The sequence below is a fragment of the Lissotriton helveticus genome, chromosome 3_1 (genome assembly GCF_964261635.1).
Source record: "Lissotriton helveticus chromosome 3_1, aLisHel1.1, whole genome shotgun sequence".
NCBI lineage: Eukaryota > Metazoa > Chordata > Amphibia > Caudata > Salamandridae > Lissotriton > Lissotriton helveticus.
In genome coordinates this window covers 1,692,107,325-1,692,133,990 of record NC_136061.1, presented here as the reverse complement: position 1 = coordinate 1,692,133,990, position 26,666 = coordinate 1,692,107,325, and the positions used below count along the sequence as shown (strand labels likewise).

The 26,666-nt window shown below is 43.1% G+C and overlaps 1 protein-coding gene across 1 annotated transcript in view; it reads left to right on the top strand.

Moving 5' to 3' along the window:
• Positions 1–26,666, top strand: part of LRP1B (LDL receptor related protein 1B) — a 3,812,342-nt gene that overhangs the window by 724,482 nt on the left and 3,061,194 nt on the right. The window contains exon 4 of the mRNA XM_078683424.1: positions 15,099–15,218. Within this exon, the coding sequence (XP_078539550.1) occupies positions 15,099–15,218 (120 nt within the window). The remainder of the gene's footprint in view (positions 1–15,098; positions 15,219–26,666) is intronic.

Below are 26,666 nucleotides of genomic sequence, written 5' to 3'. Positions count from 1 at the left end.
AAAGCTATCTGCTTTGCAGCAATCGAAGGAAAAAGAACCATTAGAAGTAGACTTCCAAAACATTTTAATAGGTAATACTGGGTAGAGGCGAAAAATAAACATCTATAATACACTAATCAAATACAATTGCAAAGATTGGGGATTGTGGGAGTTTGACATAAATTGGTTCTTCCTTCATATCAAGTATTAGAAAATCCATTTCATAAAAACCATATTAAACCTAAATTACTTTTTATTCAGCTCACAATTCAAATGAGAAAACTTAGAATAAGTAATGGATTGAACAAAAAAGAAATCCATACCTTTTTCGGTGTTTAGTTAGATCATGGTTATTTTTTATGGCCCCCTTGTTTGAAATAACCAATTTAAGCATATATTTATAAATCTGAGTCTTAGATCTACACGTTCTTGATGCATACTAACTCCAAGCAATACTTATAAAATAGGGTAGAGGTAGACAAGTTATTGATCAAGTGAATTAGACCAGAGATACCAGAATCAAGAAAGATATTAGGTAACTGTAGGCTAATGCCCTGTAGCCAAATGAGGGAATGGATTTTTACTTTAGAGGTTTTATCAAAGTGCATACAAATAGGATTTTATTAAAGCTGTTCGATGTATTGCCCAAAAAAGTGTGTGCTATTTGGTCTGATATATGGTTGCCCACGATATCAGTCAATTTCCCAAAATATTGATACTGACTTATGTGGCATCCCACCAACATTCCAGCGAAACACTGTTCAAGTTCAACTAAAAGAAAGAAGCTTTGCTTTCCACAGGTTAGCATACAAATAGTTTTTCTCACTATATCTAGCTTGTGCTGCAAAAATGTCTTTGAGGGTAGTTTTTGGCTGGTCCAGTACTATGGAGTCATTGGCATATACTATTTGCTGTTCATTCTGTCCAGTGAACTTAAGGGGAAATTATCTAGTCTGCATAAAAAATGGCCCATATATATGTTGTGAGGGGACTGAACTACTGATATGCTAAAACTTACTCATTCAAGCTTGTGACCCTTGTTTTTTAGATATTCTTTTTGACACAATGGCCCAATTCCTCAGCTTTACTTAAACCCAATATCTGTTTATAAAGTGATTGGATCCTTGTGCAGATTGCAGTAGATTTGCACTCTGATCAGCTTTTGCCACAGGAGCTGTCTACCTACTGTGTCCTCCCCCTTGCTGACTGACAGCTCCCCCGACTTAAAACAAACAAAACTGTGTCCGTCCGGGAAAAATAAAATGATAATAACATTGTGTTATTATCATTTCATTTATTCTGTCTGGAGATGCTTCTCTCCTTAGCAGAGAAGCCACTGGGTACTAGTAGTGGTCATCACTGATAAAGTATTAATAGCAGAATAGGTGTTGTGTCTTAAATATCCCATTAAGGAGTTATAGTTACATAATTAAACCTAATTAGTAATATATTGTGGTTAAGTGATTAATTTGCTTGGTTTCTGAACACTAATGTTCTCGCAATTGCATGTAATTCTTGTAATTGGTAAGGTTTTAATACATTTGGCTATATGTGATTTTAGTAGTAAACTATAGTGTGAGTTCATCAAGCACATGGCAGTGATTTTGAAATTATATACATGGTCTAAGCAGTGAACTGTGAATATTTGCTATGGGTCATGCCCAGTTCCCTTGCCTGGTACATCCACAAGGCACAGCTTTTTGCCATCCATAAAGGTTACTTATGTATGGCTTCGCAGATTGCCTTAAGCTATTTTCCTTTTCCTGGCACCTCTGCCCACAGTGCATGATGAGCAAAGACTGTGGTCATGCTCCACTTCTACTGGTCACCCTTCATTGTGATTTGCCATGACTTGAACCTGTGCCCATTATAAGAGTCCATTGTTTGAGTGCACCCCAGCTGGTACTTGGCACAGCTCACTGCCTTTGATCGTGTATTTTAACCTTGATCATTGTTTCTGCCATATATGGTTGCATGTATAAAAGGCACAGGCTTAAAATTAGGGACTATACCCTGCAAGTAATATGGACAAACCACACCTTATAATGTGTGGTGATGTTAGGGGTAGGCAAAATTTGTGTACGTTATTTTTTTGCATGTTAGAAATTGGGTGTCTGGTTAGCAAATGTTAGCACTCTGTCCAAGCAGAAGACACAAACCTAGTCAGGGTAAGCTAGATGCACACTAAAAGTTAACCTCTGCTCACCTTTTGGTAGCTTGCAACAGAGCAGTCAAACTTATCTAAAGAGGCAATATGTAAAGTATTTGTGCAACACACACACAGAGTAACACAATGAATACACCACAAAAAGACTCGACACACGTTTATAAAAATAAGTTAGTATATAATAAACAAAGCAAGACCAAAATGAGAAGAATGCAATGAATAGAAGTTGAGATATTGGACTTTGAATGCACTTAGAAGCAAGTGGCAGTAAAAGTTACATTAGGTCGCACTCGATTGGGGCAAAGTCAAAGTTTCGGGCTGACCTTGTGTAAGTGCAGGCTGGCTAAAGGACCTACACAGGCCCCAGTGAACAAAGTACCTTTCCTGGTCACAAGCAATGAGATGTGTCGATCTTCTCCCCGCTGTCAAGTTGATGCATCAGCTCCAACGACAAGTGCTGGAGTAAAGAGATGTCAAGCGTTGTGCCAGATTCTGCCACGCAGGTGAGGAGATATGTCGCTCTCACCAAGCTGCAGCAGTGTGATACTCTGTGCGATGCATTGATCTCGGAAGGCAACACATGGGTTTCCGGTAGCAATTTGCAGATTTTAATTGGGTTGGTGCACTGGTTCTGTTACACACAGACAGGAGATGCATCAAAATCCATGTTGCAAGTATCGAGGCCACATTCAGTAAGCCTAATACTCAAGCAACAGGAGGCAAGCCAACTAGCTCTTAGAGATCACTTGAAGTGAAGCGTGAGTCCAGCTCATTCAGGAGTCAGCGAACAGCAGGCAGTTGGGCAACAGAAGGGGAAAGCAGGCCGTCTAAGTCTGCTGTCCAAACATGAGTCTTTTAAGCAGCACAGGAGTATTTTTGACAGAGGTTTAGTTCAAGAACCAGAAGTGTCTCATTTTAGGGGATCAGAGACCCAGTACTTATACCCAAAAGGGCCTTTGATGTGCAGCTCTCTCAAGTGCACAGATTCCCCTTTCTGCCCAGTCATGTCTGCCAGACTATCTATTGGGGGTGGGGTGGTAATTAGTCATTTGTGCAGGGACAGGAGACAGCCTGATAAAGTAAGTAGCATCGACGTAAATGGCGGAGTTGCAGCTTCATTCATTTCTCCTGTGGTATTGGGGTTACGCGGATCGGTGGTTACACCCGACTCTTATGGGGACAATGTATTAAGGTTGCACGTCGTAGGGTGCAATATGATGAACGCCTAAGAGAGGATTGGTGAAGAGTAGAGTGTGTATGAGGTGACAGATCGCTAATAGGAGATTTGTGACCGTTTGTTCAGTAATTGGTTTAAATCGGGCTAATGTGTACATTCGGATGTAGATGAGTGGTTTTACAGAAACGGGCTGTGTCTTCCTGACTTAGTAACATAGTGGCGATCAACTCAATTGGCCTAAGAGTTGCATATTTGCAACTTTAAGAAACATTGTTGACCCGCCTGACCTACTTCCGGATATCAGGATCGTGCTGACGACTTTCTGTGGAAATTTGGAGCCGAGCTGGTTGTATTTATCCCCGTACTTGGGCTCTTGTACATATTTTGGCACGCAAAATCAGACACAAATTGCTTGCGGCACTCACCAGATTTATTCTGATGCTTACGCCTTGAAAAAGTGTTAGCAAAATACGAAACACGTGTCGGCTACCGTATGCTGGGAATGTTTTAAAAGAAACTTGTTATACAATATGAATAAAGACAGCTGAACAGCAAGAATATGGTTCTGTCTGGATATCTGATTGTGATCAACGTTGTTGTATATATTCCACTCTCATCATAGGGATCATTATTGAAGATTCCCGGAAGTTTGATCTATACTGGTTAAGGGCTCAATATTTGACTGATTGGAGTGCTGCCAGAGCCTCAGTTTTTCGTATAAGTTGTTGCACATTGGTCTGTGCTAATAACACCTTCAGGTGGTAGGTGTTTGGGGTTGAGCTAGTGCCCGTTTTTTTATATATATTGAATTACGTTGACTTTTCACGCTAAATTTACAATTGACCATATTGTGTCTTTTGAATGTGTGGATATTTCCCTTTTAGGAATCACTACTACCTGTGTGTTTTGTTAACTATTCAAGTTCGTGTTAACCCCTCCTGCCAAGGCAAGGTCATCAGAATGCACATGAATGTGGACACACCTATCCTTCCAAAGTTGTGGCTGTCTAGAGTGAAAGCACATAGTGTAGCGGTTACCCATTACAGGCGTGTACTTTTTAAAAGTGGCATTTCTAAAATAGTAATGTTAAATCCAACTTCACCATTAAGTAGGATTTATCAATACAATTACAAACATATTAAACATGAAAAAGCTGCTCATTTCTGATCAGGGATTATAACTTAAAAGCATATTAAGGAATTCCCAAGGCTAACATAAGAGAGGAGTAGGCCTGACAGTAGTGAAAAAAGAAATAGGCTGTTTGTCACTTCAAGGACATGCAAAGCATAAAAGTAGATGTCTTACCTTTTTCTTACATAGTAGCCTGCCCTTAGGGCTACATAGGTCCTACGTTAGGGGTGACTTATATGTAGTAAAAGGGGAGTTTAAGGCTTGGCAAGTAGTTTTAAATGCCAAGTCGAAGTGGCAGTAAACTCCATACACAGGCACTGCAGTGTCAAGTCTGAGACAGGTCTGAAGGGCTACTTCTCAGGGTGGCACAAACAGTGCTGCCACCCTCTAGTCGAATTTATCTTACAGGCCCTGGGTATATAGTATACCACCTTACAAGGGACTTACAGGTAAATTAATTATGTCAATTATGTTTACACATGTTTGGGGGAAGAAGCACATGCACTTTAACAATTATTAGCATTGGTAAAGTGCTTAGAGTCCTAAGGCCAAAATCGATTCAGCAAAACGTAGAGGTAAAAAACTTAAAGATTACGGGAAGACCAATTTAAGGCTGATAGGTCTGACAGGGCAATAATGAGAAATTAGGGCAAATTATGCAAAATTATGTGTAGTTACTTGAAATGCAAATCCTTCATTTTGCTCTAGATTTTTGCTTGAAATGTGTCCTTGCATCAGTTTTTGATATGAGGGTTTCTATAAACAAAAGCACCATAAACAACCGCTGCGCAAAGTTTGCTGTTCCCATGCATTTCCATACATTGTTAGTTCAATTTGCACCATTTTTGTTAAATTTTGTACTGCAAATAGTGCTTAATTACGTGAAGTGATGTAATGGCACAATTTTGGGATTCCTTGTAAGAAGAGTAACACAAAATTCCTGAAATTATGCAAATCACACTGGTATAATGTAAATTTCACCCAGGACCAGCTGGAGTACGGGTGCTCTGCTCCTCTCAGATAATCAGTTGAGATTCAACCTTCTTGGTCTTAGGTTTTTTTTCCGACTTGAGTACCAAAACGTAAGCCTTGTTGACGTTAAATTTTCCTTTTGTAACAGACATATTTTTTGTGAATATTATGCCTATTACTCACATTACCACTGATGGTCATGTGTATGAAAATGGAACCATGGGCATTCAATGGTGGACAAAAAAGACATGGGTTACCTGCTGGCTTCCAAAATGTTTATAAATCAAAGCTCTGAACATTACTAGTGCAGTGCATGTCACCATGGTCCATATGCAGTCCCACAGGTTCACTCTAGATATGTTATGCTTAAACACGTTTTCCACAAGAGAAAACTATGCATCTAACAAGAGCTTGAGGTATCTAGCAGTCCCTAGGGTTCACTTTTCCCAGCCTGAAACTCAAAAGGCTGATTTTAAATTGAGCTACAAGCTGATGAATGGCCCTGAATGAGGTGTGAAAAGTGCTCTCTCTCAGAGCAAAGACAAATACTTGAGTGTGGGAGGCGTTTTTGTTTCGCTGACAAGGTGGCCATTTCAGGTGGACCTCAGAACTTAATTCAGTTCAAAGAGGCCTCCACTCTCATAGCTTAGTCAAATTATAGCTGGCACTTGGTCAGCCCCTTCCTTTGCTTACCGACCGAGGCAGGCACCAAACTCAGTGGGAAGAGAGCTTCCCACCAAACTGATTTGAAGTGAAGATGGATGAAGGAAGGAATGCTCATTACGCTGGTCACACCTCTGCTCTCTGCCATAGCTATCAGGGAGTTCAGCTCATGTTAATTTAGTGACTTAAATTGTTCACCCTGACTAGAAATAGGATTATTACTTGAGGTGGGTTGTTACACCCCTAAACTAATTACGAAGGGGCATATTAGCAACGGCCAGCGATAATTATCGCTGGCCGTGCTTAGCGATAATTAGATTATCGCAGGCTATCTCTGCTTTTTATCGCCCTGGTAGCGTGTAATTAACAACGCGTTAGTCCAGGGCAATAAAAATTCCAGAGATAGCGAGGTTATCTCCCTTTTGAAGGGAACATCGCTGGCTTTCCAGCGATGTTCCCTGCAAAAGAGCGATAACCTTGCTGATACGACCCACAGGGTCGTATCAGCACAATCCACCCCCTTTGTTAAGAGTGGCTAAGTCAAGAATTTAGCAGACATTAGTTTTTGGAGAAAACAACAGTTTTCTCCGAAAACTAACGTATGCTAAAATGCTAGGGCATCCTTGCTGATAGCGCAAAGCCGCGCTATTGATGTCCTGACATGTAGTGTATGTCAGGAACGCCCACTTTGCATCTCATTAGAAAAGAAAAGGTAGGCGTAGTGCAAAAGGGTGCTAACATGCGATTATGCATGTTAGCACCCTCTGGTAAATAGGGCGATATTTTTATCTCTGCCGTTTTGGCTTTTTAAGCCAAAAAAGCGGAGATAAAGCCCTTGTAAATATTCCCCCCAGTTTCTTACAATTACAATTACATTTCTTACTTTGACAGTCATCCTCACATTCAACGCATACCAAAACCTTACTTAGACAATCTTTCATATGTGCTGTTAAAGTAAATCGAATACCGTAGTTTTAAACTCCTTCAGGTAGAGGGAAGAGGGAAGGTCATGATATAAACACATGACTTATAACATCTATCAAGTTCCATTTTTGCTACTTACCTTGCAGGAGCCACGGTTCACAATTACAGAGAGGGATGTACTTTCGTGTTTTCAAATGATGTAATCATTGGGTTTGGAATATTGCCTTCCATCAAAACTCTACCTAGTGCATAACAAACAAAATATTATATTGTTAGAAGAATAAAATAGGCACTTCGGCAAGCCCTAATGTTACCATCCTTTAAAATCGGTACAATAAACCCATCTTTAAGTTCCAGAATAAAATGTGCCAAATAAACGAATATCGAACACACGTTTGAATACGTGAGTTATCAAAAGCACAAAGTGTATACATTGCTTTGAAAAGTGACCTTTTACAAACAAACAATACAGACAGACGGTAAATGATGAAGAAACCAAATCTGAGAAAACTAAATCTTTCATAGTTATTGACAAACCGGACCAGTTATGGTACTATCCCACTGACTGTCTTGAAAGAATAATAACTTTTTACAGAGCTTGTCAGTAGATTGATTCCATCTCTTTCAAACTGCAAATAGGTGGCATAGTGAATACTTATTTACGCCAAGGAAACCAGTTACTAACCAGTGAGCTCTAATATATTTAAAACTGGAAATTCTACAACAGTTGGTCAATGATAAGCATTCGTAGCCCTTGTTCAAAAAAGTCCGCAGGGTTACAACATATAGATGGCCATAATTTTACAGGGACCAGTTTGATTCTATCTTCAATATACTTTACAACTAACTCCTAAAGCACCGAGATTGAGTGGGTTGACTGATGCAAACCTAGTAGTCGCCTCATGAATCTCGTTTCTTCTCTCTCAATGCAATCAACAGAGTAACCACAGATTGCAACACAATAAATCATTTAGGCAAGCATTAAGCTTCCCATAGTGTAATCATCTGCAGTGCACTAAATAAAGGTCACATCTGGAGGCAAAAGTAAAAGTTAACTGTGTTTTCTCATGATAAGACCGTGAAGATATTTGGGGTCCCTGCATCATTTGTTCACTTTTTTCAGTAAAGTAGATTAAAAACTTAGGTTCTGTCACTTGATAATGAAAAAAAAGGAGGATATGTACAATGAAATGGCAAAGTGTGTCGTTAGCCTCCTGGGTTTAACAACACGCTCCACCACTTCGGAAACGCAAGGCTGCACCATATTTACAAGAATGTGGTGCACCCTTGCGTTTATCCCTGCGATGGCGCTAAGGTTAACAACTTAGCGCCAACACAGGCACCCTTACAGTGCAAGGGTGTCTGTGCACAGGGGAGGATTGTTTATGTGTAGGAAGGTGCCCCTTCCTGCACATAAACAATACTAAAATGCCATTTTCTAACTTTCATTAGTGACCCTTTACTCGCGCTAGTTTTAATCTGTTTTTATCTGCAACTGCCGCCTTAGCGCTTAGCGCGAACCTTCATCAATTTTGCCTACCTTTAATGTAGCGCTGCCCTGCACTTAGCACTTTTAAATTTGCGTACTTGCACATTTCCGGTCACTGCCGCCCTCAGCGCTCGGCCCCAGCGGTTCCCGGAAGTGAGGCGGGACCGCATTGCACCGGGGTTGGCGCTCTAGTTTCCTGAATCGCCCGCCCCTATTTAATCAGAGCAGGTAGGCGAGGGACGGTCTATGTGACTACTATTGAGCTTTTAACCCGCATTGGCAACTTTAATGACCCTTTACTCGCGCTAGTTTTAATCTGTTTTTATCTGCAACTGCCGCCTTAGCGCTTAGCGCGAACCTTCATCAATTTTGCCTACCTTTAATGTAGCGCTGCCCTGCACTTAGCACTTTTAAATTTGCGTACTTGCACATTTCCGGTCACTGCCGCCCTCAGCGCTCGGCCCCAGCGGTTCCCGGAAGTGAGGCGGGACCGCATTGCACCGGGGTTGGCGCTCTAGTTTCCTGAATCGCCCGCCCCTATTTAATCAGAGCAGGTAGGCGAGGGACGGTCTATGTGACTACTATTGAGCTTTTAACCCGCATTGGCAACTTTAATGACCCTTTACTCGCGCTAGTTTTAATCTGTTTTTATCTGCAACTGCCGCCTTAGCGCTTAGCGCGAACCTTCATCAATTTTGCCTACCTTTAATGTAGCGCTGCCCTGCACTTAGCACTTTTAAATTTGCGTACTTGCACATTTCCGGTCACTGCCGCCCTCAGCGCTCGGCCCCAGCGGTTCCCGGAAGTGAGGCGGGACCGCATTGCACCGGGGTTGGCGCTCTAGTTTCCTGAATCGCCCGCCCCTATTTAACGCGTCAATGCGTCGAGCGCGCAGCGGTCCCGCGCTGCGGGCGCGCCGTTTGCGCGCCGAAGGAGCGCCAAAGGAGGGCCCGTCTGTGCCCGTCCGTGTCCCGGACGGGCCCAGGGCCCTGCCACCTCCTTACATACCCTGCTGTTTACGCGCTGGCTCTCTGAAGTATACATCTGAGGAGCTGGTTGCCCTCAATACTTTCAGCTGCGATGCCGCCAAACACTGGGAGGTGCAAGAGACTATGCTGCATCGCTGTCCGGCATGCGGGTTTTGTTTTACACACCAACTTTCCCCTGCTATAATACCCAGGACTAATTTAGATTTTATTAAAGCTGGCCTGATTAACTCAAGATCTATAGTCAGTCATGCGGCCGACATCTTTGAGCTGCTTGATGAGCAGGAGCTTGATCTCCTTTTTATTACCGAAACCTGGCTCACCGAGTCTTGTATGCCGGTGATCGAACTTGCCATTCCACGCGGATTTAGGATCGCGAGGATGGATCGACCAACTGGCAGGGGTGGCGGTGTGGCTGCAATCTATCGTGACCACTGGGCAGTGGTGAGTGAACCGCCAGATTTACTTGGCGATTCAGAAATGCTACACTTTGCTGTGGTCCTCTCCCCTCACTTCACTTTGGGAGGCACCCTACTCTACCGCCCCCCCGGCTATGCCGGTAGCTTCGTGGGCAATATTGAGGAGGTTATTGTTCCCCGTGCCCTTAATTTTTCTCGCTATCTCCTGTTGGGTGATTTTAACATCCATATGGACACGGAGGATCTGCCTGAATCAATGGGTTTGGCTGATGTCCTCGCGCTGGCGAACCTGACACAATGGGTGAACTTCCCCACTCATAAGGCTGGTCACTGGTTAGATTTGGTTTGCTCTAACTTCGAGATCACTATGTCACCCCCTATGAGGGTTACCTGGTCGGACCATGCCTTAATTTTGTTCACATGGCCCTTAGGTTCTAAAGGGCCGAGGGATTTGCCTGCCCCTCAAGCTCACGCCCAGAGAATAAATGTAACCACTTTTTCAGATTCGCTTTTGGCCAACCGGCCAACGTTGCCGTCTAACCTAGAGTCTGCAGTGGATTTATTCAATGCTTGGGTTAAACAAAGCGCCGCTGTGCCCACCAATAAAGGTGGCAGTAAACGGGTCAGGTCATCGCCCTCTAAACCCTGGTTCTCCCACGCTCTCAGGGAACTCAAATCCGGCTGTAAAAAACTGGAGCGAGCTTGGCGCCGTGAGTTCCGTCCTGATCTGAAGAGCGATCTGCGGAGGGTGCAGAAGGTTTACTACGCCGAAATTAAGGCTGCCAAAAGTAGGTACTTCTCAGAAAGGATAGAGAAGGCGGACAACAATGGCAAAGAAGTCTTTGCCATTGTTCAGAGTTTCCTCTCTCCCAGTGCTGCCTTCCCAGTTCTTCCGGCCTCTGATCTCTGGTGCGAGGAACTGTCTTGTTTCTTTGACAATAAAATCATCAAAATCCAAGAGGAGCTCCAAAATTCCTGTGGTCTTCTTCAGCCCTTGTCACCCTTCGCCAGCTCTGGTGGGAAGCAATCTACCAGCAAATTTTCCACCTTTGAGCTAGCTTTGCAAGCGGACGTGCTGGCTATCCTGGAGTCACTAAAGTCGGGTTCTCCCTCTGACCCGTGCCCCGCCAGGGTTCTGGGGGGAGCTGCGAGTTTGGTATACCAGGAGGCCACTCAGGTTGTTAATCTGTCTCTGGCCTCTGCCTCTGTGCCCCCTTGTTGGAAACAGGCGAAATTGCTTCCCCTCCTTAAGAAGCCTGGCTTGGACCCTCTAGCCACGTCCAGCTATCGTCCGATATCGCTGCTGCCGGCACTGGCGAAGGTCTGTGAAAAGGTTGTCTTTAGGCAGCTGAATAATTTTATTGAGTCCTCTCAGGCCCTGCACCCGGCTCAATCGGGTTTCAGGGCGGCTTTCAGCACCGAGACGGCCCTGGTGGAAGTTTCAGAGGCCATCAGGCAGTGTCTGGACGGAGGCGGCAGAGCGGTCCTGGTTTTGCTGGACTTATCTGCCGCCTTCGATACGGTACCCCATGCTTTGCTGCTGAATCGGCTGGCAGAGGTGGGACTGTCAGGCGCGGTTCTGGCCTGGCTGTCCTCGTTTCTGTCGGAGCGGACGCAGCAAGTATGGATGCCTCCTTACGCCTCGTCTCCCAAGAAGCTCAGCACGGGGGTCCCCCAGGGGTCGACGTTAAGCCCCTTGTTGTTCAACGTTTATATGACCCCGCTGATCCATCTGGCTGAGCAGTGGGGAGCCAAAATAATGGCGTATGCCGACGACACACAGCTGTTGTTTACCTGGCCTAAGAATTGCTTAGATGCCAGTGTCGTCTGCTCCTGTCTATCCAATGTCTTTCGGTGGCTCCTTTCAGCCCAACTTAAATGCAACGAGGACAAGACAGAGCTGCTGTTTTATGGCAATTTTCCGGCCAATTTTAAGGATTTGATTTGGCCGCCTGATTTTGCTTGTCCCAGCTCTCTTGGAGGCCCGGCCAAAAACTTGGGGGTCTGGTTTGGACAGGATCTTAAGTTTGAAGTACATCTAAAAAAACTTACGGCGACCTGTTTTTCGACCCTCAAGTCACTAAAAAGGTTCCTTCCACTGCTCCATAGGGAAGCAAAAGAGACGGTTCTGTGTGCTCTGATTTTATCAAGGCTGGATTATGCCAATGCCCTCTTTAGCGGTCTCCCTAAATATCTCATCAACCGAATGCAGATCATTCAGAATGCGGCGGTTCAACTTCTATTCCATCTCCCGAGAAGAACTAGCGCATCTGTTCATCTCCGAAAGCTCCATTGGCTTCCAGTGGCCCATCGTATTGTGTTCAAATCACTGGTCCTGGCCTTTCGCGCCATGCACAAACAAGGACCACAATATTTGCACAAGAGGTTCACTTTCTATACCCCTCGCCGTGCACTCCGATCAGCTAATCTCCTTCTGATGTTCACGCCTAAAATCAGATATGTGAGATTGGGTGGTCAGTCTATTTCTGTCCAAGCAGCTCGATCTTGGAACGCCCTGCCGCTCTCTCTGCGAGCTTCAGCCACACTGACAGAATTTAAGAAGGGGTTAAAAACCCACCTTTTTAATCTCAGTATCTAGTTGCTTTTCTTCTCCCTCTGGTTTGGCTCTGTTTAAGTTCACATATCGCGCCAGGATACTCTGTAGTAGCAGAGCGCGTAATAAAATATTTTATACATACATTATACATACATACATGTTTCATGCAGCACACATGAAAATTACAAAATGGCATTTTATTAAAAGGTTTTTTCAAGTACAGGAAGGGGCCCGTTCCTGTACATAAACAAACCCTGCACAAGGCAGCACACATGGAAAATGCAAAAACGAGGATAAATAATGCATTTCTCCTTGTTTCGCCACCTTAAGACCAGGATTTTCCTGGTCTTAATTTTGGCGCTGCCTCCTAATGTACGCCACCCTTGTACATTAGGGGCAGCTTCAAATACCATGGTGTCGCGGTGGAACGCCCAATTCAACACCCACTGCACGCCCCTTTCATGCTAAAAATAGCGTGAGAGGGTGCCTTACTTACAAGGCAGCGCTAAGCCACATTAAGTGGCTTAACACTGCCTTGAACATAAGGCAAGGCCCCTATCGCCACGGGAACGTCACAAAAAGTTGATTGTACATATGCTCCAAAGTTTTTCAGTGCATATTATAGGATTTTGTGATTTTTCTGTACCAGCTCGCATAGTGTACAGGTGTTCATGAACAGGTAAAAAGCCAGTAAACTCTACATCGCCTTTCAAAGGGCAGGGCTTTCAAAGCCTTGTTTGCTGGTAATTGCATGATGGAAAGATTTTCCATTACGGTGGAGCAAACAGCAGCTCTTCTGTCTGGAAAACAACCATCCTCTAAGATCTAAATAAGGGCCTGTTTGTGTCAGCTGCACTGCAAAGACACGTTTTTGCCTCCAGTGTGTATCTTCCAATAAAAAACAAAATATATGATTAGCAAAGGGCCTTCCTGTTTATGTAAGAATAGCTATCGTTTTTGATGGCTCGTCTACCTGAAAATAAAATAGGGAATGTTTCTGCATAAGAATCGAAGTCACATTTTGTTCATCTAGCACACCAGGTAATAATTTTAGTAAAATGAAACCTTTTACAGCATGAACAATTGGTATACCATTTCATATGCAGCCTGTAACTCCCCTCCCTAGGAACAGAGATTTTCATTACGCTGTGCATTTCTTTTCACAGTTAAATTGAAAAAAAAACACAACTCTACTATATTCTGTCCTCAGATGATCATTTTAGGTCATTTATAGTAAGAGTTATAATTATGGATAGTCAAATGAACATTTTTACACGTCATTTTCTGAAGTCACCGAGTCCCCAACTGGAATGTGAGCTAGTATTCTAATGGCCAGAGATGACATTATGCCTTTCCGGGCCATCTTTTTGCCTAATTAACTGATGAGGCCTTCCCATAGCTACATACACCTGCCCTTAGCATAGGTTATATTGAAGTGATAGTGAAAGCAAACAATGTTGAAGAACTAAAGAAATATGGGCTTTCCTGCTTTCCACTGTGTCAGTTTATCATTCACAATATGAATACATCCACTGTGCGTTTTTAAAAAAAATCTAGCATATAATTGATGTGAGCAGTAACTTGATGTATATGTCACGGAAGTAATTGGGAAATTGTGTGCATCCTTTTGAACCAGTTATTCTTTTCTCTTATCGGCTGCTCACTTTGCAAGTAATTTGCAGCATTCAGAACGGCTTAGTCGTGGAAGATATTTTCAGATTATGAAAGGATCATGCAAACACATATGGCTCAGTAGCTTGACCTTTGGCCACAACTCCTCCAGGAAATGCCTGTCAAACAAATCAAAACACCCTTCCGTGAGCAGTCAAAAGGACATGACAACCTAATCCAATTATTTGCCATTTTGAACATGCTGTGTTTCTCGGTAAATTAACAGGTACACATTTAGCACACATTCTCTTACAGTATACAGAGTTTGTGTTTTTGTCCTGTGGCACCAACATCACTTTTCTGCAGTATTTTATTTGTGATGGTAGGAATCAAAGAGAATGCACTATGTTGTGTATGAGTGCTCAACGTTATGCTCCAATAGCACATGAATTATTAAAACCACACATTCTCTCATTGATTTCTGTGAAGGTTATACATGCTTCTGTAAATCAAAACAAGCCCTTGTATGATGGCAAATCAATGGTGGTAACACATAAGAAAGGTACCTCGATTGAAGTATATATTGCAAGCTATTTTGCTTTAACTTCTTATTTTTACAGAGAAACATAAGTTAAACAAAATGCCAACATATTTGTTTTTGTATATTAGCATATAGAGGATTTTTGTTAATATTCATTTGATAAGAGAATGTTTACCCTAAAACAACAGAAATTGAATAATGTCCAAAAGAAACCCCCTAAACATGCAAAGTACGCCTCTGTTGTTCAATAAGAAGAACATTAATAATGCATTTTTATTGCTGGAAATGTTAACTTTCGAAATGAGTAATGACTGGAGACTGAGGGATCTGTCAACTTGTGTACAAACTAACTGGCACCTTTTTTCTACAACAATGATCAAATGCTTTTTAATTTGTTTCCTAACATAGAACGAGGCAGTTTAAACAGCGATCATCTTGATTTGTTTGTTCTGTAGTTCTAATGAATAATAATCTCTTTACAGAATTGTTACCAAAATGTCAACACATGGCCTGTCAGTATAAATGTGCAATTTCAAGAAATGGCACGATGTGCTACTGTGAGAATGGATATGAGGTAGCAGAAGATGGAAAGACCTGTATAGGTAAGTTATTGCTTATTGTACTTAAAAAAAATATATATGATTGACAATGTTTAACATGAAGTCGTTGCATTTTATTTTTACATGCAAATACACACAAATAAAATATAATTAATGGAAAATCAAATTATTTTGTTTCAGTCACAAGGATCAATATGCTGGGCAGGAGTGTCCCACCTTTGGCAATGAACCCACTCTGCCTAACTAACTGAATCTAGACAGATCATCGGTTCAAGACAGTCTATCAAGAAATAAAAAAAAGTTAATATTTGCTATACAGTCACTGTCATTGTTTTTCTCTAAAATAGCCGAGGAGCAGCATACCTTAAATAATATATCTTCCCTGCTCGTGCTTGCTCAATCTCCCTAAAAGCACTCCCTCAATTAAATCTTCTTTCCAGAACGTCCAAAACACTTCTTATTGATTTTCACAACTACTGTCCAAGGTTAATTGGAAAACATATCTAGAAATATACATATATTCCTTATTTGCATTTTCTCCACGTTCCTCAAGAACACTTAGGGTGATGGTTTCTAGACTAGGACACATATTTATCCCATTAACATTTTTAATAAATTTGGAAAGTTATTGGTAAATTATGTTATGGTTTTCACGCTGTGTTTAATTGTCTGCTAAATTAAACTGGGGAGCTTGCTGTCCCAGTTTGGCGTTGCTTGCTTTTCTTACATTTACTTCTGATCTATTTTTTCAACTATTCCAATTTAAATAACTGAGAAAGAATCCATTGGATTATACAACTTGGCTTTGTTATGAAAGGCTGGAAAGTATTCAATTTAAAAACATCAAACAACCAAAGAATAGATTGCTTTTGCAATATCTTCCGAAGTGTGACAAGCTTTGTTGACATATTATACATATTGTGATCCTGGTTAGCTCATCCAGTCAGGCAAATATTACACTCAATGCCTCATTTATGGGGAATTGTCATAGGGCAGTGGCGTAAGTCTTATTGCTGTGTTGCCCTACGTCAATGTGAAGAGGTAGGAATGCACTGTATTTATAAAATACGGTGCATTCCTGTCCTTTCCCCCTGCACTGGCACACAATTTGCTGCCTAGTACCAATGCAGGCACATTGGCACCATGGTGCCATGGTATCTGAATTGCATGCAGGATTGTTTTTACATAGGAAGGGGCACCTCCCTGCAAAAAAACAATCCTGAGAGGTGTTTTCCTCTTTCCTTGGGTGCTGCAGAATGCCACACACATGGAAAGTGTTCAAAACAAGGAAAAATAAAATTATTTCTCCTTATTGCGCCTGCTCTTGGGAGGCATTCGGTATTGGCACAGGCCCAAAGTTTACATGATTAAGTAAATCTGGGGTAGCCTCAAAATCCATGAGTGTTGCGTGGGAAATCCCACCATAATGCCCATGGAAAACCTCCCTGGCGCAGAGTAAGGCAAAGCAGCAGCTAGCTCTGCTTTGTCTTCCTCCATATCTATGAGGCCATGCAAAGCCACGCGGAGTGGCTTTGCGTGGTCCCTTAGATATGGTTGAGAGGTTTGCGCCACCAGAGCTTCAGAAAAAGTGGCACTCCGGCAACGCAAGCCACTCATAAATAACCCCCTCAAAAGCTAGACCCATTTAAATATGATCTTCAAATCACTAGAAAAAGTCATTAATCTGTTCACATTTTACAGACTACAGGAATCTGTTCATATTACATCATTTCTTTATTGCAACACAATCTTTGAGATTAACTGTGAAGTGTTGGATGCTGGCTCGCAATATATAATCCACTAAAATGAAGTATACTGGGCATAGAGTCCAGTGGGACTTAGATTGTAAAACAGAGGCAAAAATAGATAATACTAGCACACTATTTGTTTCTTTGTTGGTGAGCTATTAGGATTATCAGAGGGTAGTGCAAAGCATTTTTTGCACTCACAGAGGTAATAAATGAAACACACACTTAAGAACAAATCTGGGGCCATATCACTCGATGGCGCTATATCTTTTTTAACTGTTCGGCAGCTATTCCGGATACGCTATCAACTGGGAGAAGTCAGTGATCTTTCCCCTATCAGGCCCCCCACGGGTCCCCACTAGGTGCCCAGACACTGTTCCAACGGATGTCTTTAAATATTTCGGGGTATACTTAATGAGGGATGTTGGGGATTTTTTCCATTAACACCTTGGACCTCATTTATGAGCCCTTGCATCAATTTGCGCTTCCGATGCGTCACTTTTTGTGACGCATCGGCGGCGTAAAACATGCCTCGTATTGCGAACTATTTACAAAGTGACGCATCTAAGCAGATGCGTCATTTTGTAAACCCCTGCGCTACATTATACCTGCATCATGTATAATGTATGCAAGGGGGCGTTACCCTGCAAAAAGCCTCGTAGAAGTGACGCAGTGAAATCTATGAGATTTCACTACGTCACTTCTAGGATGTCTTGCTTCAAAATCTTGTGCCTGCCTCACAGCAGGCGTACGACTGACGCAGGACTGGAGTTGCGTCACTTTTGTGACACACTCCAGCAATGCATCACTTTTGTGCTTACAGATACGTCATAAATACTGACGTATCTGTAACTCCTTGTAATATGATGCGTTATACATTAAATATGACGCATCAGGTATGTCGCAAGGAGTGCGCACTGAGAAATGGCGCATCGCTGCTTTCACGCAGCGATGCGTCGTTTCTCATAAATGAGGCCCCTTGAACCCCAGCTCACGCACCTTGGGTCTGATGTCAGTCATTGGAGATCCCTCCCGCTTTCTCTCATGGGTTGGGCAGCACTTTTCAAGATGCTCGCCCTGCCAAGATTGCTATATATCTTACAAAATACACCATATCCAGTCCCCCAGGGAGTGTTCACGCGTATTTCACAGGCAGTGCGGGTACTGCTCTTGGAATGGTGGGACTCCCAGAATTGCGCTCAACAAACTTACTAGGGGGGTTTAATAAAAAAGAATAAATCTGGTAGCAATTTACAAAAATATCATCGATATTTATGTCTTTTTTTAGACCAAGAACTTTGTTCTACAGTAGATACTCTTTCAGATATACATTTTTCTAGTTCATAAAATTAATCACATTTGTGCGCAATTTCGCCCCATTAAAGTCAATAGGAGAAAATAGAAAAATGCGTATAAAAATATACAGTTGGATCTCAAGGTTCACCTTTGGGATTTAGGTAAGTAGCAAGGCCAGGCCAATATTCCACCAGCGGATTCTCAGAAGCATGCCAGATTCAGCCAGGAGCAGGGTGTTGCGGTCGTTGGTAGTTGGTGGGCTACAAAGAAAGGGGCCATTTGAAAACACACTAAACAAGGTGATTTAAATGTAAGCCTGAGGGGTCCCATTCGAGGGAGCAGGTCACGAGGGCCTCAGAACCACAGGAGCACAGCTGTTTTTTTCGGTACCCAGGCTGTGTGGGTTGACTGAATTGGGGCCCACCTCCTACTTTACCTAATTTTTCCGCCTTTTCTCCTACAAAGTGTGGAGGAGGAAAGGGGAGTTGGCATACTCCACTACCTGGAGATGCCTGTGTCGCCTTTCAAAGGCGGCATCACCAATGAAGGTTCCCTTATTGGAAGGCCATCCTGGCCAGGGGAAGGTGTGAAGTTCCTTGACCGAGAGCAGGCTTTGTTTCTGGTGTCTGAGAGCGCTGGTTCTCTCCACATGAGGTCAGAAACATGTCTGGATGATGGCTGGCTGGCTAGGAGAGCACATTAGTGTTTGGTTGTTTTTCAGGGGACTCTATTGCACCTTTATCTTTTGGGAGGAACATAGAGCTGGTCTTTGCTGGCCTTATTGTGGTAGATAGTAAGTCCATGTGCAAAACAAGAAAGCTAAAAGTGGGTGGGAATGTCACAAAGGAGGAGTATGAGACAGCCCTGAGAGCCTGTGAAGAGGTCTGCCAAGCACAGATCACAACTGAGAAAAATGAGTATGAAGTTGAGAAAGCATCAGTACAAGAGGAGTGTTTTTCACAAGGAGCAGCTTTACCTGTGATGTCCATGTTTGGGAACAATGCCTCCGCTTGTAGTTTGTCCCTATCAGGGCTGGAGGCTTGCATGAGGACAGCAAGGCTGGTAGGAACTTGAAATTGACTACATTGCCCTGGAGGAGAACAAGCCAGCAACTGCCTGGCTGTTAAAGAGGAGATGGTAGTTTGTGACATAGTGTATGGTAAAGCAGGTCTGGTTGCTGAGGAGAAATAGGTTGCTTGTCCAGCCGCGGCCCGTGAAGGGAGTTGCGGTGGGGCACAGAGGCGGGGCGGGGGGTGCTAAAAACCGGCATATGGACAATTGGAGGTAAGTAAACAATTTACTTAATAAAATGAATTTCGTAGCGCACGCTGCATCGCATTTTGCCTTTTGGCCCCATGGTGCGCCGCATTTTGGCGGTGCATGGCGCACAATAAGTCGCCCATCCCTGCTGATATGCAGGGTTGCGTCACTTTTTGTAAATCTGCCCCGTAGTTGTTATAGATAAATGATGTGAGGCACATGTATCAAACAATTTTGCATTCACAAACTGTGTGAATCGTAATTTTGGCCATTTATGAAGGCAAAATAAACTTTCAAGATGTATGAAATGCTTGGTAGTCGCAATTTTAGGTAATCGTAAAAATAGCGATTACCTAAAATTGCGACTACAAATAGAGATTTACAGTTTGCGATTCCCTTAGTGTATGTACCATGTGCAAATTTAGAAAAATGCCTTTTTCAAAGTGCCGTGTAGTGCACAATTGCTCCTAGGACATGTATGTGCTTTACATCTGCACATTTTATTTTTTTGGGGTGCCTCAGGGGGGCCTTAGGCCCCGAGGCACCCATGACTTTGCATTACTTAATTTGCAATTACAAATAAGATACTCGTAAATTAGCTAATGCGAAATCATTCACAACAATGGGCCTTTAGGCCTATAGGAACAAAGTGAGTGTTATTACCTAATAGTGGTTACCTATTTACTGAATCGTTATTTGGTATTAAGGAATCGCTAAATCTTTGGCGATTCCTTACATACGTAGCATTTTGTGATTACCAAATAGCGATCTGGTAAAAATAGCTACTTGGCAATCGCAAAATGCTTTTTTGATACATGTGACTTGTGGTGCTTCTAAAGTTGCTTTGCAAATTCACATGGTAAGAAATAATCTTTAGTGTGGGAGTTGCCTCTATAAGCATATGTCCACTTTGGGGAATAACACTCTGTTGACTCTGAAGGAGTCATATCAGAACGAATACTAACCGATTAAGGTCACCTTCATTTGCAACTTTGGACTTACTCCAAAAATGTGATTGAGGTTTAGGAATGCCCAAAGCAGTAAAAGCCATTTTGGGAATTTTTATGTAGTTTTACCTTAAATCATTGGAGGATTGGGGGAATTCCAGCAAAGTAACTGAATATTCGTTTATGCAGGGGTACATGTTTTGGTACCTGATTGATTCCAATATCGTTGATCTCAGGGAGCATGCGAAAAAGGATGGTACGTGCTTAGAATGTTGCCTTTTAAGTCCACAAAGTAAGAAAAAATCATTAGTGAGGAAGCTGCCTCTAGAAGCATATGCCCATTATGGGTAAAAACACTTTGTTAACGCTAATGGAGTCCCAATCGCGCCATATTGAGACTAAAACCTGTCTTTTACTGGTTGAGATTATGGCCGGGCACTGAGTTAGAACACTTTGGTAATGGGCTGAAGGATAACCTTTTAATTTCAAGGTGTTCTGCTACTTTGCACTGGTTAAGTCATGCAAAACAGTCCCTTTCTGTGTTGAGGTTACTTGACTTGTGGCCATGCTCGGAGTCTAGCTCTACTTTCCCAGTTAAAAAAGTTAAAGATGCTCACTGGGCATATGAGTGTAGGAAGATGACGACATCAACTAGTTGCAGTAGTGTAGCTGAGTATTTGTTGAATCATAAATGAGAGCCAAAGTTTGAAACCTTTTTAAATTAGACCATCCCACCGTTTACCAGATCATTGTACATAAGATTCAGGCATTTACTTGTGGAGTCACTGCTCAGAGGGTAGTGCAGCTTGACCAGCCTATGGGGTACATCAGGAAACAGACACCCCATTTACTTTTCTTCTGCCCAACATTCGCTAGACAACAGAGTCGCTGGACTGTGCCTTTTGGAGTACGTCTCCATAAACAAGTTTTGCAAATATGTAGGTCAGGTACTTGGTCATGTACTTTCTTCTCTGTTGCTAAATTTCTGGAAGCAATTTAGCCTATGCATGCCAGGATTGTCTAGCACGCAATAGTTGTTACCTCAGACATACAGGAACTAGCTTGAATCTATGGGGCATATTATCAAGGACGGGCGATACATTATCGCCGCTTTTATCGGCAGGAAACTGCCGATAAAGCGGCGATAATCGGCTTGATAATATGCTCTATGAATTCCTATCGAAGCCCATGTTAGATGTCTTCACATCTAACATGGGCTGCGATAGGAATTCATAGAGCATATTATCAGGCCCATTATCGCCGCTTTATCGGCAGTTTCCTGACGATAAAAGCGGCGATAATCTATCGCCCGTCCTTGATAATATGCCCCTATGTTAGCTGTAAATGTATGCTTTGCCTAGTTGGTGCGCTAGGTTTTAAGCCTAACCTAAAAAGGCACTCCTGTGCTTATGTTGCCTTAGTGTCTAATTACGCAGTTTGTCCTAACATTTAATATGATGGAATTTTATGCTGCTTTTATTATTTTTAATGTTGTTTTTTCACTTTTAAGATCGATTATGTATGGAGATTTTATCTAAACGTATGTTTTAAAGATCATGGATATCCCACCTGTAAAACCGTTTGCACAATGTTCCAGTTTTAAATTATTTTGACAAATTAACTCTGCAGTGCATTTTTGAATTTTGTGTTGCTTTTAATGTCTCCGAAATCCAAACTCGACTCTAATGGAGTGATAGCACACCCAGTACTAACCCCTGAAAGCCACCTCCATTTGCAACTTTGGACTTACTATGAAAATGTCATTATTAACACTTTTGTTTATTGGCATTTCAACAATTACAGCAATACAGTACGATATTGACACTGAATCAATATCCTGGTTTTCATTTAATAGCCCTTGCTATAGGACTCACAGTGCAAACAGGAAAAATTCCATCTTCCACAGGGTATGGGGTAATGGTTATGTTTTCAGGAAATCTATATGCCTAAACATAGTAATGCTAAACATACTAACTTTGAACTATAACCATTTCCTTGAGTGTTGTCATTAAGTGTGTGAGCAATATTAGTTGCATATAAAGTGAAGAGGGTCAAAACCCGGGGGGGAAGGGTGGCGTTGGAGCAGAAAGCCACTTCAGGTCCAGCCATGTCAATTCTTACCTACAACTCCAGAGTCTGAGCACCCTTGTCCCTATCAGGCTCCAGCTCATCGTCGTGGACAGGACCTGACCCCTGAGTCTGCCCCTCACTCCGGTTCTCCGCCAAGTCAACTGCTGTTCCAGGGGATTCCCATTCCTCAACCACTTCCCACCAGAGAGGTATAATAGGTCTGTGTGGGACACACCTTGAGTCTTTCCTCTGCAGTGCTCTTTCCTCTGCAGGTGCCCAACATGTGACATCAGTCACCCAAGTTTCCATGTTTGGTTCACTGGGTAATTTCTAAGCCATGGGCACTCGTCGCTTGGCCACGGCCAAGTCCATAATCTATTTCACGCCTTCTTAAGACCTGGCCTATGGAAGAGGTTCATTAAACAAACTGCAGGTGTGTTATAGAGGGATCTAGACTTATTCAATCACCAAATTATCTCATCACAGAACCCTGCAAGCCCAGGGCATCCCAATGTCATGTGTCTAAAGTTGGCATTAAGTGTTGCGTAGTGAGTGCAACCTCTAGGCTCCCTGGCGTATATAGTCTGAATCCTATGAGGGTTAAGGCACGTCCTGTGAGTATAACTGATTTGTATGCATTTAAGGACACATTTAGCGAGAGACTTTCTCTGGGTATGCAAGAACCCTCCCTGATTCAGTGTCTGGCTTGTACTGGCACAAGTCAGCCACCTACTGAGCCCGAAGTTCAATCAAAGGATTTTTAACTAACCCATTGAGGGCATGAGACTAGGTGAGTGCCCATTTCCAAAGTCAGGGGTAGCTGAAGGGCTGCTTGTGTGGGTGGTCCCGCTCCTGCATCTCCCCACAGGCATGTGTAAGTGCTTAATGGTTAAGAAAGTGTCCCATTGACAGGCCAATCTGCCCCCAGGTCTCTGAAAGGCATTAGGACATTCATCTGAAAGCAGTCTCCCAGGGTCACCAAAGAGTCCAGTTGCCCTGCAGTAAAAACAGTCAATGGGTTGGCATGAAGGAGGCCCACTAGCATGACTTAAGGGGCATAAGTAGTCACTGTATCAGTGCGTTGCATCACACATCACCATCAAGCCAGCACAGTGGACAAAAGGATACCCCGGCAGGGAATCCTCAATGCCGGGAACAGCTGCTTTGCCAGCAACAATCCCTGGTTGGGTTCAGCAGCACCCAACTGTCTAAGATCTGAAAAGCTGTTCCATCAAGCCACTTCTTGATCCACAGCATCTGGACTGCTAGAAAGTGCAATTCAAAATCTGGCACTCGCAGGCCACCCTCAAGTTTAGGGTGGCGGATGGTAGCTAATATAACCCTCTAACGTCCGCCATCCCAAATCAATTCCCACTGGAGTGCGTCAAGTCTTTGAAACCAGGTCACTGGGATTCTCACCGGAGGTTTAAGAAAAAGTATAGCTGAATATTTCACAGGCTTCCGAAACTGTACGCCCTGTTTTAACCCTAGCCATTTAGTGGGAGAAGAGCAATCAGACTCATGTTACCCAGTTTGCGCCTAATCCCATTCAATACATTGTGGCCTCCAAGAAGCCCCACTGCACTGTATCAAAGGGCTTCTCAAGGTCACAATCACTGTGGCCGGGTCAGGTGGTTGGTCATGGGCATACTGGATTGAATAAAGTCTACTGAGGTTGTGAGAGGTATTACTGGTTCGTATGAACCCATTTTGGTCCCCATGATTCAGGGCCTGCATATGGTTTAACAACTGGGATGCTAATATATCTCTGAGTATTTTGAAATCAGAATTCAGCATAGAGAGGGGGTGAATGTCCATTGGTGTTACATCCCATGAGGTGCATTTGAGTGGGGGGTAACACCAATCGGGATAAAAGGGGGTGGTGATGCACGGAGCATCTGAACCAATCAAACACTCACACCCAGTCAAAAAGATCTGGGTTTGACCCATCACCGTTCAGACATGGCTATATTCAAATCAGTCTGACCCTGTGCCTCATGGGAACAGTCCAGCCCGAACTGCCAAGCCATGCCTTCCCTGGACCGGAAACCAGCTAACGAGGACCGGTTTCTGGCATTCCAGCCGTCTTCAGCCCGGCTTGCTGCAGACAGGAAGTGTAGGGTCTGCGCAAACAACTGTCATTCATGGAGCTAGTCATGGTGGGAGACATAAGAGGAGCAGACGCCCCATCACAACTACAAGCCAACCCCCAATCTGGAGCAGGTTATACAAGAGAGGCCAAAGGTGCTGCATGCGGAGGCAACGATGTGCGATTGCACAGAGAGACAGGATCCTGACACTTCCCTTAAACTCCTCCAGCGACAATAGCGCCACTGTGACGTGGTCATCCAGTATGAATGGAGTTCTAGGATGCCCTGGGAGCAGGCTGCAAGTGAAGTGAGACCCATCTTCTGCTCTGCTTTGTTGAGGATCACATCTAGACAGAAGCAGAATATTGCTTCTTACCTCCCTCTACATACCAAAGATAATGTTGCTCTGCAATATGTCTTCTCTCTCCTCCTCAAGTAATTGTTCCTTTCAGGGGTGGCTGGTGTCAATGGGCAAAATGGGCGTCGCCCTGCCCCTACCACTCAGAGAGAAGAGGAAAAAAGAGAGTTTAGAAAATCGTCATGCAGCTGTAAATAAACTACTACTTGCTGCTCTCTTGCTTTTTATGGGTAGCTGTGATGAACTTTTCAGATGTCCTGCTCCTGCTGTGCATGTTCCTGCTGGGCGAGGTATTTTTCGACCTGCAGGCACAAGCTACAGCTGCGACATCAGGGCAGAGAGCGTGCCGATTTTCAATGTCAGGAATAAGCTTGCATTTCGGGAGCTTACACAATGGCCCTGGGAGGAAATCCCAGAACTCCATTCATTTCAATGGCAGGGGGCGGGGCAGGCTGAGAAGGAGAATGAGGTAATGGGTGGGAACATTTTAAACACTTCATGAGAGGGGTGGGCTCTAGGAGGGGTGCCGCCAGATTCTGTCCTCATTCCTCATGTGTCTTCATGTGCTTTCACTTTTGGAAACGTTACTCATGAAGTGGAAGCTGTGACTGAGCCCTTTCTTTGTGGACACCACTGATCTTGTTTGACACAACACAGGCCCAAAAGAATACAGGTTGGCACCTATGTTCACTTTAACTGCTATTACATGAGCCCCCTGGCTACATTGGAGAGCCAAGCTATTTTAAGGCATCAGCTTAAGTGATAGAGTCGGCGCCAGGACTCGAGCAGCAAGTTCTGCCTTTTTTTCTCTCTCTAGTCTCTGTTGCACCTCGTGCACAGCCTGTGTTTTTCACTTTTGGCAGTGCACATCCTATGTAATAAATAATTGGTAGAGGGTCTGAGAGGAAAAAATATTTAGAGACCAAAGTGACAGAAAAAAACCCTATTCCTGATATGACACAACAAAAGAACTGGCACTGGTCAGTTTGAATAATATGGGCAAAAGCACAAAGCTCAGTGTCTACCTGTAGAGCGTATACAACAAAAAGGAAATGAATCCCATCAGCCCACCCAAATGGCAGAGCATCATCATCTGGGATACCTCCAAATGATGGTCCGGCTAAGGAGCCACACACCTGTTGGTATTGTGTGCTTCTCCAAGCCAAAGGAACCACCAGTGATGGATCATACCAAAAAGGAAAACGTGTTCGTAATGGTGTGGGATATCAAATTGGCAGTGAAAAAAGTATGTGAACGAAAATAACAAAAGTGCAATCTAAAATTGGCTACCTTGACATGAAGAGAAACTTTAATAGAGAGATATCATGGTGTCAATATTAAAAATGAGTGTGTGACAGTTTGAAATAATAACTGTCTACTAAGGATGGTACTTGGTCAACATGTTTCAGACTATTGTAGGAAAGAATGACCTACCAGGCTTTCATCAGGACCTCTGGAACACTACTGCAAGAAGGAAAATAATGTTGTGAACATAATAATGATACCAAACGTCCTACCGAACATTGAGTTTTCTATACGGGGGACGTCTGTTTCAAAATGATAAAGGATTCTTTCCTGAAAGAGAGGGAGATACACAGATGCAAAATAACAACAGAAGGTAGAACAAAGCCACACACTTTTGGATTCAATTGCGCCTCACATTTTTTGCTTAAAAGTCATTCTTCCAAGTGATAGATTTTATTTATTTAATTATATTTGTG